The sequence below is a fragment of the Heliangelus exortis genome, chromosome 11 (genome assembly GCF_036169615.1).
Source record: "Heliangelus exortis chromosome 11, bHelExo1.hap1, whole genome shotgun sequence".
Lineage (NCBI taxonomy): Eukaryota > Metazoa > Chordata > Aves > Apodiformes > Trochilidae > Heliangelus > Heliangelus exortis.
In genome coordinates this window covers 20,306,226-20,326,244 of record NC_092432.1, presented here as the reverse complement: position 1 = coordinate 20,326,244, position 20,019 = coordinate 20,306,226, and the positions used below count along the sequence as shown (strand labels likewise).

General features: G+C 41.9%; 1 protein-coding gene across 1 annotated transcript in view; it reads right to left on the bottom strand.

The window, feature by feature from the left end:
- Window positions 1-20,019, bottom strand: part of MYO5A (myosin VA) — a 108,046-nt gene that overhangs the window by 59,335 nt on the left and 28,692 nt on the right. The window contains exons 5-6 of the mRNA XM_071755165.1: window positions 4,518-4,674; window positions 458-601 (exon numbers count right to left, since the gene is read on the bottom strand). Of these exons, the coding sequence (XP_071611266.1) occupies window positions 458-601; window positions 4,518-4,674 (301 nt within the window). The remainder of the gene's footprint in view (window positions 1-457; window positions 602-4,517; window positions 4,675-20,019) is intronic.

The following is a 20,019-nucleotide window of genomic DNA, read 5'->3' as shown; positions in this document are numbered from 1 at the left end:
CCAGGAGGGATGAAATTACATACTCTTATTTGCCTAAATAAAGGCAATTAAGGCTCATTCATAATTACTGTGATAGCAATGGGTTCAATGGGTTTTAACAAGAGACTGAAACTGAGCTAGGATGGCAGCTTTACAAACCACAAAAGAGAGCTCTCCTTGCCATGAGTGGTTTCCTCTGCTAGGTTTTGAAGCCTTGTTCTGTGATACTCTGGTAGTACACAGAAGGTATTTCATGTTTAAATATAATGCCTTTTTAATACACATTTTACAACTACAAATAGTTCCTATAATGAAGGCCTGACTTGGTTTTCCCTCTATCCCCCTCCTCACACATCCTCACAACAAATATATTATTTCAGCAACCCCTTAGGAGAGAGATCCAGTATCAGCAAGCAGTAGTTATTTTTTTTAAACATAGCCACAGAAATATACAAGAAGAAGACTGTGTTAGTATTACCTGAAACACCACTCTTGATTTTTCCAAGAGGTAAGTTCTCATGTTTGCACCAATGATTCGATACCTCTTATCAAAACCAATCTCAATGTATTTCCCAAAGCGACTGCTGTTGTCATTCCTTGTAGTTTTAGCATTTCCAATAGACTGAAAAATTAATATTGCCAAGGTTAAATAGCTTTTAGAAATTATTAGCAAACCTATTCAAACATCCACATGGCTTGTAAATACTTAACAACATTAGTTTTGACCTGGTTTCCAAATAATCAAGGATTTAATAAATAATGAACTCCACTTAATCAGCAAGTTACATCAAAATATGATTATTTCACTGACACTGTTCTGCAGTTGATCTTCCTGGTAATTATTTCACTTTTACATTGTCCAGCTAAAAATCCTTTACTGATCTCTGATGTATTTTAAAAAGAATTAAAGGGTCTAACAGAATGCTCACATGCACCAGATTTTTCCCTAAGGACTTAATAAAATTCTAGCAATTATTTCACACTGTATTTATTCATATATGTATGTGTAAAATTGTACATATAGTACTTGTGTTCTCTGTTCATCTACCTATTCTAAACCCACAGCACAGCAAACAGTCCCTCTGTTCTCTCTGGCTAATAATTTATTATTATTATTACTCTATAATGAACCCTGATTCCAAACTACTTGTGAAAATGAACCATTATAAAATATTTACTGCACACCTAAATATAATCTAAAAATTCACATGTCCAGGCTCACATCTTTTCCCTGAAACCTGAATCCTTTTCCTCTATAATCCATGGCCTTGGTATGCCCAGGGCAAATGATGATTGTGATTCCCAAACAGTGTTGGTGCCCCAACACCTCCTCACCTCCCCAGCATCAGGATTCACTTTGCAGTGGGCAACACTGGAATTATCAGAACTTCGAGGCATGCAAATCACAACATGCTGAGCTTCAAAGAAAAGCATTTCCATGGCCCACTCAGATCATGTTTTAGTCATCACTGAGCAACTCATCTTAAAAAAAAAAAAAAAAATCCTAAAGCCATCCCTGTATTGGAAGCAATCGCATTCAGAGTCATTTGTATCCAGCACACCACTTTTTATCCCATGCATCCTTTCTGGGAAGGGTGCCCTAACTAAAGCACATGGAGCTGTATCTGTGTCCTCGTTTCCCAGTTCCACAGGAATTCTGTACTGAAATAAAGCTTGGGAAGAACAAATGAGGCCAAACAGCAATGCTGAGCATTGGGATCCCAAGCCTGTAAACAAAAGGCCGTTGGCTGGGTAAGGGCAGAGCACGGGAAGAGGGGGTTCAGCTCTCAGAGCCCCCTTCACCGAGCAGGGGGCAGAGTGGGCATTAGATGAAGAGCTGCTAGGAAGGGGGGAAGAACAAATTCCACCTCTGCAGCCCTAAGAAATACTCAGTTAATTGAAACTGAGCAGGCTCAAACTGCATTTCCTGAGTTTTTTGCAAAATTATTGCCACCGTGACATATTTTGTTGATGGTGGGAGCAATATAGTGAATTATTTTCAGGAACAAATTTGAAAGGTAATGTTTATAAAACTAGGTAACAAAGTCTTTACTATTATAAGATTGATTTCCAGAGTACAGACTAAGCTCTACAATTCATGTAGCTATACAGGGTAAAGAAGAATGAGAGAGAGGAAATTACACACAAAGAAGTGTTTCAAGACTTGACAATTTTTACATTTGCAACAGGGAAACTGTATATAATTATTGACTACAAAACTAAGCATTCAAATCATTGCCAGAAGTGTATAATGGTCATTTGATATTACAGACTACCTAGCAAAGGCAAAGATGATGTGAAATTCTGACAATAATGACGGTAGCACATAAAATGCTGATGTTTTAGGTTTTCCAAATACAAATTAAAAAAATAAAATTACCTTTTGCTCCAAGGATTTTATGATCAACTTGGCAAAAGATGTGTTTCCTGTTTCTAAAAGAAATTACTCATTTTCTTTCTAACCTACATGGGTTAATTTGTGTTTCTGCTGATTTATCAGCTGAAGAGTTTGAAGCAATGATTTTTCGATCTTAAAGAGTCTATCTCAAAAACAGATCTCACAACACTCACTTTAAAGCCTACTTGAAGTTCATGTGTTTGAACTTAAAATAATAAGCTCTATCCAACTACAACAGTGTTTAAAGTAATGGAAATTTTAGGTATACCCAGGTTCAATCCCTAGAAAATAAAAATCAAGCACCACCATTTTGTCTTTGTGGCTAAAGGTATGGACAGAAAGTTCATTTCTAGTCCTCAGTCTAAATTTACTTTCTTGGGAAATTAAATCAGACAATTAGTGGTGAGCTGATGGCCACTGATTGGGAAGTGTGGTTCAAGGAGTGAGAAAGAAGGATGTCTGGTTTAGGCTTTGAGGCCAAACTAAACAAGGTCCAGGGAAACCCAGGGACAGTTTGTATTTCATTCAGCAAACAGCAAAGTGCAGACCTGTCCTGCAGTCTCTTGCCACAGCTGCCACTTGGCTGTCAGGCACCGAGGCCACAGCCCCAGGTGCCACCTCCAGGGGCTGCAGAAAGGGTGTTTGGCAGCCACACACCCCATCTCCTCATGGCCAAGGACACTGCAAGCACTGGAGCAGTGAAATATACTCTGGGATTAGCTCACCCCTGCAGAACTGCCCCTGGGATGCTCCTGGTGGAGCTCAAGCCAAGAATCCTCTGGCTTCTTCCCATAGCTGGACACATTTGGATCCCCCAAGAGCAGAGCCCACTGCTCATCACAGCACAGCTTATTTTATCCTAAAAAAAGTTTTAAAACACACAGCACCACAAACCAGGCAGAATTACCTTGTGCCAGAACACACACAACTGTGATGGGGCAGCTATAGTTTATCATGAGCTCCTCACGCCAGGAGGAAAGAAGGAATAAAACATACAGTTCTTTTTTTAAAAACACCTGAGGGAAAAAACAACGGTAGCATTTTGCATTTCACATTTCACTGCGTGCACTCCATTTATTCAGGTCTATCCACTGATACTTCACACTTTTACACAGAGATGCTAAAGATTTACCAAGGCATCAGCTGTCCTAAGCATTTTCTTAGGCTGACCACAGGCATGCACACAGCCCTACTTCTCTCAAGGAATTCCCCCAAGCCTCCTTCTCTCTGGTGAACCATTTCTTAACACAGTTCCTTAGCTTCAGCTACAACATGAATCTACACAAAGACAAAACAAATGATTCAGATGAGCCTAAGAAATGTCTTCAGCTTGGCCATGACATCAGAACTACAGATTCTCCTGGGCTTCCCAGAGAACAAAGGTCCCGAAGCAGGAGGGAGCTGTATGTGCTACCTCATGGTCTCTGCCAGCTCCTGCTCTCTCAAGTCAACAGCTTTGGGACTTGACTGTTGTTAATTAAACAAATTTCCAGAACTGAAACATTAGTCTGAACTGATTATAGCAAAATTGTTATGTTTTCCCCCTCTTAAAGAAACTGTATCCATCCTGTGTAACTTTGCTTCCTCAGACTATCTTCCCTGAAAGACACATTTCCTAAAGTTGAGCATTTGCTTTACTAAACAACTCTCTCCATTTCAAAGTATAATCTACCTGCCCCCCACTGTGTGATGGACATGTTTGGTGAGTAAGATCAGAAGTTTTAATCCTCTTTGGAATTTTACACACAAAACCAGTTTTCTGCCCTTGAATTTGGCCAGTAGTCTGGAAGTTACCAATGTTACACAGCTGAGCAGACTTAGAGCAGCATTCATATAAAAATTACTTGAAATACATTAATAACACACTTGAAATACATTTACATTTACAAATTACTTGAAATACATTAATAACACACTGAAACATTATCTCTGGTCTTCTCTCAGTCTTTCACAAACACTACACAAAAGGATGCCTAAAGCACCTGCCAGTAAATGGATTGGAATTAAAATTTTAGAAGGTATTTATTAATAAAAATATCCTTTTAAACAGTATGGATTGTTGTCTCTATTGAATGCTTGTATTAGCCCCAGAATAGCAGCTGAAGCTGGAGGGTGGGAGTTAGGGCAGAAGCTCTCTTACCTCCATGATAGGGTTGGAGGCCAAGACTTTCTCTTCAACATTGGCTTCACTGGCAGATCCACTGACTGTGGCAAAGTACCTCATGGCATACTTAGCAGAGACAGTTTTCCCAGCTCCAGATTCCCCACTGACAATGATTGACTGATTTCGTTCATCTCTGAAACACAAAGACATGTTAATTACCAGCTGTTTGCTCAAGAAAACATTTTGTGTGTGTGTGCCCCAAGCTTGGCAACAACCCTTCCACCAAAAATGTTAGCAGTAGAGCAATGAAGTAAAGGCATGTGGCAGAAACAAGGTTGTTAGTGAGCAAGCTGCCTGCATGGCTGGCTGGATGCTCAGACAGGATGGATGCTGCTGCCACAGCCCAGCCAGCCAGCAGAGCTACTCTAGAGAACCTGGCTACAGCAAAGTACCTGTTATTCACTACGTGATTCTGCAGCTACTTCTATCCAGAGTCTCTGCTAAACTGCTCCACTAAATTATCAGTGCTCATTAGTAAAGACCATTAATGCTGTCTTACAGAGAGAGAAATCAACAGCAGTCAGCAAACGAAACACCTTTTGTCCTCCTGATCTAATCACCAGCTTTTCCCAGAATTGCTCTGAATCTGAAAAATTCAAGAAGATTGTGCTGTTCAGGACACAAACAGCAGCTCTGGAGTGAAGATGATCCCTTTGCTGTGAAGTAATCCCTTCTCATTAAAAAACAAATAATCTCCATTTGCTAGTAAAACAATTTTCCCTCATCTCAAAGAGGGCTCTATCCATAAACCCCAACTGTATGCCTAGTAAACACACTACAAAATAACAAGGACAGAAATTAGCAGTTAGAAACCTGATTTTTTAAAGCCCATACATGTGTTAAACAGTATTTTATATTTCCAAAGCAGAAGTTAAAAGGAATGATACCTCAAAGTACTCCTAGAGCTTAACACTATCTCAGACATGGGCACTGGAAAAAAAAGGAATATGGTTTTACCCCAAAGATTTTTGGAGCTGGGGCTGGAACACAGAAAGTATGGATGAGGTCCCAGCCAGGCTGTGCTTACAGCATCATAACTGTGACTGAAAGTTCAGGCACAGCCTGCACAGCCTCCAAATGCCTGCTGAGGCCACCAGAAAATGCTACGTGGGGGAAGTGAGGAAATACGCACTGGAAAACTATTTGCAGTTTCTGTAGCCTGAAGGTGCTCCAGAAGATCTGGGGTTCCATTTCTCAGATGGTAAAAAAAAAAAAAAAAGCAAAAAAAAAAGCAGATGCTGATATTATGGAGATGAATTACAGGCTGCATTGTTATTATCAGGCTGTTACCTATCTTCAGAAACATTGCCAAGCTCCAAGATACAGAGCATAACTCCAGCATCTGGGTTGTGCTGCACAAATATGTAGGCTAAAGAAACCACTGGTTATGCCACCCATCTCTGGAAGAGACAAGGTGGGAATCACTTAACTGAATGAAGACATTGGTTGAAGGAAATTTTCCATGGTTTTGTAAAAGAAAATTACTTGAAATGACTGCGTACTGACTTGAATTTAAGAGGAAAGCGTTAAGAAGATCAAACCAACCTAATTTTGTGTTCTCAACTTCCTTTTAACACATGCAGAAGGTGTGAATGACTGCAGCCTGGTTCACACGTTGGCATCCACCCAGCTGCCTGTCTCAGTGGGAAGGTTTGGGAAGGTGTAACTGTTCAGCTTGACATCAAGCTCTGTGGTGTTCAGGTTTCATAGACTGAGCTGCCAGAGACACCAGGAAAATGACAACACCCACCAATGGGACCTCTTGTTACAGCAGCCATCAAGCCTGCTGTGCACGTTCCCAAGGGGGTCTGTGGAGCCTGGGAAGCCTGTGCTCAGCTCTGGTGAGGCCACAGCTCGAGTCCTGTGCCCAGTTCTGGGCCCCTCAGCTCAGGAAGGAGATTGAGGTGCTGGAGCAGGTCCAAAGGAGGCAACTGGGCTGGGGAAGGGACTTGAGCACAGATCCTATGAGGAGAGGCTGAGGGAGCTGGGGGTGTTGAGGCTGGAGAAGAGGAGGCTCAGGGGAGACCTCATCACTCTCTCCAACTCCCTGAAAGGAGGTTGGAGCCAGGGGGGGGTTGGGCTCTTTTCCCAGGCAACTCTCAGCAAGACAAGAGGGCACAAGAGGTCTCAAGTTGTGCCAGGGGAGGTTTAGGTTGGACATTAGAAAGAATTTCTTTCTGGAGAGGGTGCTCAGCCATTGGAATGGGCTGCCCAGGGAAGGGGTGGATTCTCCATCCCTGGAGATATTTCAAAAGAGCCTGGATGTGGCACTCAGTGCCATGGGCTGGGAACCACGGGGGGAGTGGATCAAGGGTTGGACTTGGTGATCTCTGAGCTCCCTTCCAACCCAGACAATTCTAGGATTCTAAGGCTCTACCTAGGATTCTAAGGTAGCCCTGAAGACTTCCTGCTGGGAAAGGAAGAATAAACCCTTGCTTCTTCCCCATTCCCCCTCCCAGAGCCCACCAGAGGGCCATGCACAAGGGACATCCTGGAGCTCTGTGGGTCAGGAGGTGGGGTCATGGATGTTCGTGTTCAAAAAGAGCAGCAGAAAGACACGGGACAAGTCCAACCAAAGGTGTGACAGCTGGGCTTAAATGGAACAAGGAATAACAAACAAATTTCCTCTCACACAAGAGAGTTCCTGCAGTGAGTCAGAGAACAATTTCTTGACAGGACTGGCAGAGCACTCTTTGCCTCCTGTGCTCTTTCACATAGGAAAAAAAACCCAACAAACAATACCATTATAAAACAGGAAACTTCTGGTCCAGTTTCAGGAGCTGAGCAATGACATAACACACTTTTCATTTGTAGATCACTAGCTCTTTTTCACGTATTAAATATATGAAGCCCAACTCGTGAAGCCCAAGCCCTGGGAAATGTGTCCTCTGATGATTAACCTTATTTTTAGCTTTGTTCCCAAAGTGCAGAAGGCTTTGGGGAAACATAGTTCTGCAGTTTCTGTACTACAGAATTCTGAAGAAACTGTCAACAAAAATCTAAGAGTGTTGCCACGAGAGGAACATCAAAACACAACTGTCTCATTGTCACATCCCTGAAGGATGGGGTGTGAGCACGAAAAGCACAGGCTGGTGGCAGGAAACACTTCTCTCTTCAGAGCACTGCAGAGGAAGGAGTTCCATGTTTTCAGAGACAGCAATGAAAATCCAAGGACCAAATGATTTCTCCATAAGAACACTGTTGCTAATTAGCCTGGAGTTTCCTTCCCCCCCATCACAAGACACAGGGATGCACTCGTCTCCTTAGCACACAATCAAGTGCCCAGGAATAAAGGGTTCCATTATTACATCACTTTATAAGTACATATACACATAGACTTTTCACAAATTTGCCTAGAGAAGCTACAGCTGGCTCTGTGAGAGCTGAAAACAGCAGCTCTGGCAATCCTGAGAAACAAAGGGCTTGCTCATTGCGTGCAGTGGAGTTCTCTGGCAGGGCCCTGCCCGTGCTCCATCCACACTCAGAGCCTCTCTTGTCTGCAAAAGTACATTAGTCCATTGTTTGCCTTTAACACACTGCCCTGGCCATCCTCTAGCTTATTATTCTTTCTGCTCGTTGGCAGAGGGAAAGGAAAACACAACCAAACAGCCCCAATGACACTCAACATCTGAAGAAGGAGAAAAGAGAGGGCAAGACCCCAGATGCAAGAGCAGCAGGGGATGAGCTGATGCTGCCAGAGCCCCAGGGAAGGCTCAGCATGGGGATGGCAAGAAGATGCCCAAGTCCTTGCTGAAGGAGGGTGGGGAAGCTCTGCCAGGCAGTCATGACAACTCAGCAGAGGGTTCTTTGATGCCATGAAACTTTAAAGGAACAAAATGTCACGCAGAAAAGCAAATAACACGTAAAATAGAATCAAAATACTTAGTGGATGAAACGTGGTGAAAATTATTTTAAATGGTTTGGTATAAGCAACAGTCAGTTTAAAATATAACTTCTGCTTATGCCAAATAAAATCTTCCTAATCAGGCAGCAGTCAAAACAAAAGAACAACAAAACCAAACATACAAAAAACAAAACCAAAAACCAAAGGAGTGGAAGAAAACAAAGGGAAAAAATTCCCAGAAAACAAAACTAACAATACCTTGAGTTCTTTCTCAAGCATAAGAAAATGTTTGGAGTTATTTTTAGCTAAATTGTTAGCTCCCAACCTTTGACCTGACATTTGGAGCACTTAGCATGCCACTAGTCAGGAAAAAAACTATCATTAAAACTTTAAGCCAATGAAACAAATAAGTAGGGCAACAGTGTTATTTATGTGTGACACCACTCTGCAGCCTTATGCCACAATCCATTATTTGTGCAATACTTCCTGCTTGGAGATTTTTCTCTGAATAAAACACATAATTAGATTATTTTAAAATGAAGAATACTTCTGAATGGAGAGAACATTTTAATTATGCTGTTACAAAGAGAAATGAGAGAAAGCAAGCTGGGAGACAAGAAGGTGAGGAGCCCTGTTTCACCCAAAGCTGAGGAACAATAGCATCCTAGGATATACAATTCCATTATAGTGATACAACACTAAACCAAATTATCTTGAAAAGAGGTATTTAACCCCAACAGATTGAAACAGATTGATTAAAAGTAGCTCATCATTCCCATAAACAGGAATTATGGGGTTCAGGCAACGGTCAAGATCACGTTCAGTTTTTGTCATTTCAGAAAAGTGCAGAAGAATAAAGGAATGACAAAACCAAAATAAAACTTCTGTTTTAAGATGATAGGCCTGAACATTTCACAAGGTGAAATGTAAAATGAGAGGCTGAGGTTGTTTGTAGTAGCAGGGGACCTGATTTGGAAATCTTCCATATCGTTCTTTCAGGCCTGTGCTTTAAAGAGTCAAATGAGGGTAACAGCTATTTCTTGTCAAACAGAAGAACAGTCATACACTATAGAATAAATAACTGATAATTTAAAACAGTGTTATCTATCACAAAAGCAATGCTGATGTCTAATTTTGAAAGGTAATATTCAGATGCTGCATCCAAGCCATACACACACTCCACTTCTTATGACAAGTAATGGCCTTAGAATGAGCCATAAATGTCACTAATTTTTCACACCACAATTCCAGTAAAGGACAGAAACAGATTTGTGCATAGGCTGATAAATTTTAAAGACAATTTTGCTTTACCTACAAAATCCTGTCGACAGGCAATATGTTTATGAGAAAATTCACTGTCAGAGTGCCAAAAGAGAAGAGATGCAGACTTACCTAACTCCTGGAAGCTTCAGATTAAAACCCACATTCCAGCAGGGGGCTTTTATGCTTTGAAAAAAAATTGCAAAATTCAAGACTGAAGATTCAAAGGAGGTTCAGCACTGAGGAAATAAAGACTCCTACAAACTGACTTGGGATGCCTTGCATGCAGAAAAGGGTTTTGAAGAATACAGATGAAATGACAAAATAAGACAAACCAGAAAGTGGTTAAAAAATTTCAGTCTTCCAAGATGCAAAAAAAACCAAACCAACCTTGTTGAGGATGTGCATGTATCTTAATGCAGTATTTTTAACAGCACTGCCTACCACTAACTTAAATTCTGCATTTCATAGAAATATAAAAGAGATGCTTTCAGAAGGGCACCTTCCATGGGTGCTCCAATGACAGTAATTATTGATAGCTGTCATTATCTAAGACAGTTTTTAACAATTTCAGTTGTCCAATGGAAAAACTGAAGCAAAAAAAGTAAAAAAACATTCAAGAAATGAAACGTTGAAGTCACTAACATTAAGATCAGAGCTGCTAATTTTCAAACAATTTTCACTCCTTAAGACCACTCTACATTCACTGAAGATGGCTTCCTCAAAAAACAAAACATCTTACTGCATCACAGCTGCTATTTCCATAGCAAACTGTCCAAAGAGATCAGGAAAATCAAGACATGCAGACTGAAAAATCCCTGCAGGTATCTTTGTTTACCTTCTTCCTCTATATCAATAAAAAATCCCTCTCTGAAGCAGGAACATTAAACCAGTTAAAAACCTACCCATCAATAAGCATTTGAGAAGGGATTAAGGAAGCCCAGAGCTATTCAATTTAATCATCAAAGCACAACGTTGTTCTTGTGGTTTTTTTGCTTCCTATGACTGATGCATTGGATCTATCACTTGATCTTGTCTTTCAGACTCATGACTCCACAGCAAATAATGTCAAATAGATGTATATAAGCACACACACCACAAAAACAGCAGCCTGTGAAAAAAAAAAAGAAAAAAAAAAAAAAAAAAGGAATACAAAAATTGTTGACATGAACCTTTCTTCCTATCAATCCACCCAGACCCAAGCCACCAGCATCTCTGCCTGGCACAGGTGTAACATTAACAGCTGATCTTAAAGATTCTGATGCAGACTTTGAAATGCTTGCCTGTGGTGAACTGCCTCAAAGTTAAGCTTCCTCAGCACCCTATAACACAGATGAGATGGGCAGAAATTATCAGGGAGATACCCTTAGTAATAAATGAAGAGAAATTAACACCACAATGGGATGAGAAGAACATCAGTGCTTACTTTGCCTCTGATCCTAAATCATCTGCTTTTTTAAACCTTGAGGATGCTGACAAGGTGTTGATGTTTTTAAGGAAGCTTCTTGTCAGGGTGATTGGAAGGCCACCACCCTCAGGTCATTTTCCCTCACTGTCCCAGTGCTTAGAAGTTTAATTAAATGTACTGCCTTTTTTTTTTTTTTTTTTTTTTTTTCCCTCTTTTTGTGGCATTACAACTCGCTTCTTTATTTCTTTTGGAATAAAAGGTTTAGGTTATGGCTAAGAGCACCAACCCCATGCCACATGACAGCTTCATTTGTTCTTTAAATTAAAACAGCACAAACTGCTGCTAGTGGCCTGAGCCTGCAATCTTCAGACACTGAAATCTCCCACTGCTTCAATGAAAGAACAAGAGCACAATAAACAGCTTTTACTTAATGTAGCAGTGATAGTCTGGTTGCTTTATCTCACTGCTATTCCTCTGTGGCAGTAAGGTAGATTTTTGTAAGCCTGAGATTGCTTTACATTTTCAAAACAGTAAGTTCTGAATGATCAAAGAACCTGAGACAAACTCCTGGAGAAGGAGAACCTGTGACTCAGGCAACATCTGGGAAAGATCCTGTCCTCAGAGCACACACATCATTGCCATCAACATCAATGTGTGTCGTGCCCATCAAAGACAGAAAAGGAACTCAAGCTGGATTACAGCAGCAGGAAAACCAACCCAAGAAAATAACTTTAATGGCACTGCTGGAAGGTGAGATGGGATCCATTCTGAAAAGCTGGGATGCTGGAAATCTTGCTGCACTTCCACCAGCTACAGATACGTTGAGAACCAGAGGGTTAACCAGGGACCAACACAAACCAAGCTGAAGATGAAATGTTTTACACTCTGCCCTACACACCAGTGCAAGGATACACATGTATACATGCAGCTGACATGATGGTCTCCAGCAGTGCAAACCTAACTCCAACCTAAGGAAGCATCCTATTTTTTTTCCAATTTTTAAACATCCCGCTTTCATATTGGTGACAGAGTATGACCAAAATAACCTGCAGTACCTACAGTCAGAACATTCACACATCTTTGTATGAGAAAGAATGACTAAATAAAGCTGTTTAATAAAGATCAGTTTGCCCCCATGAGGCAGCTATAGCAAAAACAAGGGCACAGCAAATTTTACCAAATAACTTCCTCACTGGTAAGGTGAAGGAACAGGAGTTTACACAATGCACCGAAAATAAAGGCAGTGTGGGAGGGCTAAATATCATTTTAACTGCTTTATCCATGTTCCCAAATAACTTCGAAGTACTGATGTTATAAGAATAGAGAAATACATCCAATACTCCACCCCTATTCAGTCTTGGAGTAACTACCCAAATGATTTTGAACTCCTTTCTCGTGAAATCCATGGGCTTTCATCAGGTGTCAATATAAAATTAGGAGTTCTCTGTGGTATCAAATGTTTTGAAGCCTCACAGGAAGCTGCTTGATTAACTTATTCAAAAATTTTGGTAAGAAACTCCCCAGCTGCAGGCAGGCAGCCCCAGCAGGCTGAAGGGAGCACTGCCTTCAATGGGGCATCTCCTAATGTAGGAAAGAGGATGCAGAGCAGACAAATGCAGGGAAAAGAATAAAGCAGCAGGACAAATTTATTGTATAAGATGAAACTGTACCTTATCTGAAGGTGCCCTAAACAAGTCTGACTTCAACATATGCTAAAATAAACATAAATTAAAATAAATTCCTAAAAACATCACTGACTTTAAACTTAAAATCAAAATATATCCATTTATTTTCTTCCTAGACCACACTTCTTTTTTCAACATGAAATGCAGTTTGGGAGAGATACAAAGGATTTTTTTGCAGAGCTCACCAGCCTGTGCTCTCTGTCCCAAACACCTGCCCTGCTCACTTCCCTCTCAGGGTAAATCCCAGCTTCACTCTGGGCACTCATGTTCCACTCCTGTGTGATTTTTACATCGTTACAGTTATTTGCTTTTCTAAAAGACCAGAATTCCTTTTTACACTCGCCCTGAAATGAAAGTTTGCTGTAAACCCATCAGTCCCAGAAGATTTAACATGAGTCAGTGCAATATATTTAGCTTCCCCTTTGCCAAAGCACAGTGCTGTGTTGCAGCAAACAGGGCTGGACACGTTTAGCAGCTCTTGCTCAGTGCAAAGGCCTTTGAAATGCAGCCAGGCTGTGCAGCATCTGTCAGGAGCCATTATAAAACCTGGCAATTCTACAAACTCAGGATTTGCTTTTCGAGTAGAAGTCCTTTAACTGTTCAATAAATAAGTAGGAATTCATTCAGCAGTTTTCTAATGCTCTTGGACCGAGCAAAACCAAGTCAGTCCAACCTTCCTGTGACCTCCCCCACTGAGGGCAGGAGGCAGCATCTTGCTCTTTGTCAGCCTTCTGAGCAAACTAATCTAAGAACAAAGTTCTTTGCAGCCCTAAGTAAGTTCCATTGTCCCTTTTCAAGGGAAAGCCCCCTCCTTTTGTCCTCTCACTTTCCAGCTGCTTCCTACAGCCCAGCATCTTTCCATTCTCCTTAGGTAGGTGCTGAGCCCCTCTCCCTGGGAGCTCACCTTCCTCTGCACAAGTCTCCCCTGCAGCCAGGCAGCACCAATAAATGCCACTCCAGGGCTCTACCTTCACCTCTGCTGCAGGGAACCCTTCTCCCTCATTTTTATCCCCTTTTATCTCCACGGCACAGCCCCTCCTTCCACGTCATCCCAGCATTCCCAGTGCCAAAGCCTCCAAACTCACTTGCACTGGCACATCCCAAAAGGTGCGGCCTGACACAGATAATTATTTTTTCCACCCTCAAAGGGCTGTTGTGTGGATTAACAAGGTAACTTTTGTAAAACGTTCAGAATCTGCACAGTGCTAAGGATTATTAGCTGAGACTGAAGTGCTCTGAACCACTTTGTGGTGACAAGATGCCAGGGGAAAAAAAAAAAAAAAAGGAAAGAAAAAGCGAGGTGCTAGTGGTGTGCCCCAGGAGCATGGCTCAGTTCTTGCTCTGTTCACCTGCACGCCCTGTACCCATCAGCTCATTCTGACTGTCTGGATCTAACATGCTCTGACCTGACACATCCAGGTCTCCACAGACACCAGGCAGTAACAATTCAGGGACATGTTCAGCTGCACCTTGACTCATCACAATTGCTCCCGACTAAGCAGTAAATTAATTCTTTGTAAAATCACTCGTTTTCAATAGGCACAAAGCCTTAGTCCTACAAACTGTGCTATTTAACCATATGATTAGCAAAGGCACACAGTGCATTTGGAAGACTTCATAAAAGGGTCTGGAGCAATAAACACCTGAAGGAAAGCACAAAGATTGGTGTCTATAGAGCCATTGTACTGTCTGCTCTTTTATATGGGTCTGAATCCTGGGGCATCTACCACCACCTGCAATTCCTCGAACACTTCCATCTGTGCTGCCTCCATACAACCCTAAACATCCACGGGACTGACTGTGTGACCAATGTCACTGTCCTTGAACAGGCAGGGGTCACCAGTATTGAGGCCATGCTACTCAGGACACAGCTGTGCAGGGCAGGGGATGTCTCCAGGATGGAGAATCACCTCCTCCCTAAGATTGTGCTCTGTGATGAACTTGGCTGCCACAACAGAGGAGCCCCAGAGAGGAGATACAAGGACTCCCTGAAGCAATCCCTCAGCTTTGGGATTTGATCCTGACTGTGGGATCCTCAGCTGTGGGATCCCATACTGACTGCCATCAGTGGTGTCCACTCTGGCCTCCAGTCAGGAGACATGGAGACACCATCCATAACACTGCTGCCTCCTTTAAGGACACAGTAGGATCAGTCTGGAGGAGAAAAAACAGAGCAGCAAGAACGGTGCCTTGGCTGTCCCCTCACAGGAGACTTTCTGCCGGGCCTTTTGCAGCCACACTGCCTGTCCCACATTGGCCTTTTCAGCCATCAGCAAGCCTGGGGAGAGCCCTTATAGAATCATAGAATTGGCTGGGTTGGAAGGGACCTCAGAGCTCATCAAGTCCAACCCTTGCTCCACTCCCCCCGTGGTTCCCAGCCCATGGCACTGAGTGCCACATCCAGGCTCTTTGGGAATATCTCCAGGGATGGAGAATCCACCCCTTCCCTGGGCAGCCCATTCCAGTGTCTGATCACCCTCTCCAGAAAGAAATTCTTTCTAATGTCCAACCTAAACCTCCCCTGGCACAACTTGAGACCTCTTGTGCCCTCTTGTCTTGCTGAGAGTTGCCTGGGAAAAGAGCCCAACCCCCCCCTGGCTCCAACCTCCTTTCAGGGAGTTGGAGAGAGTGATGAGGTCTCCCCTGAGCCTCCTCTTCTCCAGCCTCAACACCCCCAGCTCCCTCAGCCATGAAAATTACGAAATCTTCGTTCACTAAGCCAAGCCTGATGATGGATTTCCAGTTTAAATTGGTTATTTAAAACCTAACAGCACTGCTCACAGACATCTTCTGCAGCCCTTGGAGAAAAGAAAATGTTCTGAGCACAGGACTGGGGGCTGGAAGCTCCGTGCCTGGGACTAACCCTGGGCTTACCTAGGCATGGCCACAGCACACCACGTCTGCCTTAGCTGTCTTCTATACAAGCAGAAATTGATGTTCCAGTGTTAGAGGAGACAGACTTTGGGGAATGCTTGTAAAGTGCCCAAAAAACACGAAGCTTTCTGTAAAAGCAAACCTTACTGTGCAATTATGTTACCTGGAACAGAAACCCCCTCTGTGCTGCAGGAAAGGAAGGTGGAGCAAAATCCAGCATATTACCTTTGGTATAGTGAAAGTAAATCAGCTTTGGGAGAACACAACCAAGAAACCCACTGAACTGCTGCACTAACAGTTGCATGCTTTATTCTCACAGATTTTATTGTCAGTCCTGGATCAGGATTTTCATTTCAGGGGCTCTATGCCCTGCCTCTGCCTTTTGGGTGAATTCACCAAAGTTTGTCTCCCGCTCCCTGCTGTGGGTTTCAATTTATAAATTGTAAATAATGATACCAATCTCTTCTGTAGAGGGACTCTAAAATCATGGAAAGTGCCAAATGAAGGTAAGATACCACTAAAATACATAACCTGAATTTTCTTGAGTCTGCTGCAGCTGCTAACCCAGCCACTCTGAAACTTCTCAAGCTCTTAAGCATCTTTTGGTCCTCTTCACAGCAGCTTGGTAAAAATGCTCTGAAATACTCTCAAAATCAGAAGATATACTTTTTTAAAAACAAGCTAACAAATCACACTGCTTGTCACTTCAACTGTATCCAGGAAACACAGCTCTTGACTGCAAAAATGTCAAAAAGCAAAAAAAAGAATGAATTGACCATAAGATCTCTCAACACACACAAATGAAGAAACCTGAGGTCAGCACATGCTGCAAAATCATGACAGGCTGCACTTCAGAGGAGTACAAAGATGAGCCAACACTTTGTCACTGATTTATCTAGGGATTAGTCAGGGCTCACTCCTCCCATAGTTTAGGAAAGCTCATTGCTTAGCTGCCAGCAGGACACCTTCCATGAACCCCAGCTTCCAGCTATGACCAGTCTTAACCCTTTAGTTGCCTAAAAATAATCATTAATCAGACAAGTAGGTCCCTGATGCTGTATCAGGTTTATTATCCCTTTATTATCCCTTGTCTTGTCTGCATAACTTCATAAGATGTCAGGCTCAACATTTAAGAGACTATTCCAAAATCATCTGTTTCCCCTGGAAAGGACAATTTCTCGTTTCACTCTGATTTTAACACCAGAGCCCCCAAAATACCATCTCTTTTCAAAGTATTTAATTTAAAAAGCCATATGTCAAGGCCATAAGTCAAAGGAGGCTCTTGTATAGACCTGGAAGCAAAGCAAAGCAAAGCAGCAGCTGATCAAATGCACATTTTTGTAAGAGGACATCATCTTGGGAGGTAACTGCAGGCTGCCAGTCAAGGTGCTTTCAAAACACCCACTCAGCAGCTCACCAGACTCCTTTTGATAAAAAAAAAAAAAAATGACAAAAAAAAAAAAACCTAGCTGAGAGCCAGCATACAGCTGAAAATCTGACAAAACAAATGGGAAGGCTGCTTATTAAAGGTAATTTAATGAAAAAGACACACAGCAATATTGAATAGATGATTATGCTTTGTCCAAAGAGAAAAAGCAAAACTTTAGAGACTGATGCTCTAAACACAGCTGCTTTCTGTCCTGGCATTCATTGAGTTTTTCAGGGGTCCCATCAGTATGGAACTCTGTTTGTAAATGTTCCATTCAACTTGCCCCTGGGGAGGATTCCCATCTGAGCTCTCCTGCTGGGATGTGCTGCCATGTGGAGCTTCTCCTGCTGGCACAGAGGAAGAGATTGGAGGCCTGGAGGGCCACACAACCCAAACCAGTGAAGTTTTTGGTAAGTATGAGGCACACATGACCCGAAGTCTAACATAATTTAAATGCAGTTGTAAAACTAGTTCATTGCTTATTTGGGGCACAGGAGAGGAAAGGTGTTGGAAATGAAGCTGCCAGTCTGTGCAGAGGAGCTGTAGGAGATGGAGAGAGAAATGGAAAAAGGAGAGGATACAGGGAGAGTATCCAAGGAGAGGATACAGGGAAGGAGGGTGGGGGAAAAAAAAAACAAAACAACAAAAAAAGAAATAATAACCCAAACATAAGTAATCTTAAAAGAGCTGTGCACACTTCCCCGTGCAGAAAAAGACAGAGAGTTACTGAGCAAACAGTAACCACGTATTTCATTGTCATTACAAAGCCAAGGTATATTCCTTATAACAAACCCTCCACTGGAAACTGCTGACAGAACTCCTGCTGGAAGAGGAAGCAGGGGCTGCCCAAATGGGACAGCACTGCATGGCCCACACAGGCCACACCTGACCCTCCCTGTGCAGGAAAGTTCCCACATGAAGGGACCTTTAGGTGCTGCTTTATACCACATTTAACCCCAAGCAGTTGCTGTCACTCCTCCTGCACAAGCCAGATGTGAGCTCCACCCTTCCAGCTCAGGCAGTCAAGATTTTTGCACTGTATTTTTTTCTGAAGGTGCAGTGCAAAGTCAGGGTAGAATCAGCTTTCCTGATGGTTATCATGTTTTCTATGTCTGAAGAAAATCACTGAGATCACAATCATGAACATGGAAAGGTTTTCTCATTCACAGCAGATGAAGTAATGAAGAAATTCTCTACCATTAAACTATAAATTAGCAAGACCACCTAAGGAGCAAATATTTAGAAGAGCTCAGTGAAGCCTTATGGATAGGAACATCATGGCTAATTACTCCAGTGATCATTTAAACACAGAGGTAGGAAAGATCAGAAACAACAGAAAGATAAATCTCACCAATTACATGGATAAATGCAGATTAATGCCATGCAAGTAGGTACCATATGAATATTTAATGCAATTATTAAAGTGTTAAGCCACAGACAATCTGATTTGCATTTTTAAATAACCTGCTGCAGAAATGGAAATCTGCTTTTTTTTTTTCCCTTTAGTTTTGTAATTCAGGAGGAAAAGGTATTGCTCAGAATATAGAAAGTTCCACCTGGGGGTAAAGGGCAGGAAAACTGATTAAGGAATTGGAAACAGTATTAAAAAAAAAAGATTGAAAAAATGAAATTCAATCAGTAAGCTCAGTATATCAAAACAACAGAACAAGTTCTTATAAACAAACAAGCAAAAAAAAAAAACAGAGAGAAAAGGAAATAAACACTATGAAAATAAATAAACAATGAAATTGTTACTTTTTTCATTTTCATTGTGTGCTCACCTATAAAAGTATTGTCAGTTATTCATAAAAGAATATCAAGTTGTTTATAACATGTTGTAGATCCACCAAGGAATTAATCCAGCAATGCAAAACGATTACTTAAGATCATTTCCATGCTTGCATAATTTCTCATAATTTGTTTCAAAAAGGAACTTCTTCCACATCTTATTTGTTGTTATTCAGGACAGCAGAAATGCTGCAGGGCACAGTGAGAGCTGAAGAGTAATTAACACAAAAAGGAAAAACCACAGCAGACACTCAGCCAAAACCTCAGCCCTCTGAGTCTTCCTCAGAGAGCAGCCCATGCAGATGGGGGCAGAGAGCTCACAAGTGTGAAGAGCTCAGTTAGAAGAGCTCAGTGAAGCCTTATGGATAGGAACATCCTTATGGAACATCCTTATGGATAGGAACATCCTTATGGAACATCCTTATGGATAGGAACATCCTTATGGAACATCCTTATGGATAGGAACATCCTTATGGAACATCCTTATGGATAGGAACATCACTGCTCCTGCAGTGTAGAGGTGACCCAGCAATTTGCAATTTCAACCCAAGGAAGAGTTAAGGCCACTCCAGAGAGTCAGTACAGGCAGCTGGCAGTGAGAGATCCCACTCCAACCTCTGACTCCCACTGACAAATATTAAGAACAAAAATTCTGAGAGTTTGGATGACATCCACCACTGATATGCAAACTGTCTCTACAGTCTCTACAGGGCACTGTCACATGTCTCACACAGAAAACAAAGCTCATAAATTCTTGTTTTGGAGAGATTTTTGAGCAGGAAGTGTGTTTGAAACAACAGTGATCTAGATGTGTAGAAACCAGTGAGCCAGGCAGAAAGAGCCACAACACAGATGCCATAACCCAGTTTTGCTTCACACACACACAGCAGACCACATGCCCATTTTCTTAGCAGAAGGGAGTGAGAGCAAACACCACTCAGCACTGCAGATGCAGGGTATTTTTGAAATATTTCACAATTAGCCTAACCCACGAAAGGTTGCACTGTATTGTACCATTTCCTTTGGCAATTATCTATTACGTGGTACCATGAATCACCAAATTCCTGTACCCAGCTGACTGACTCCACAGCACATGGAGAATTCCAGTCATTCCAGCTCTCACAGGGATGCTTAAATGAACAAATAGCTGATTTCAAAGATGAACATTTTATCATTTTTATTCCATTCTC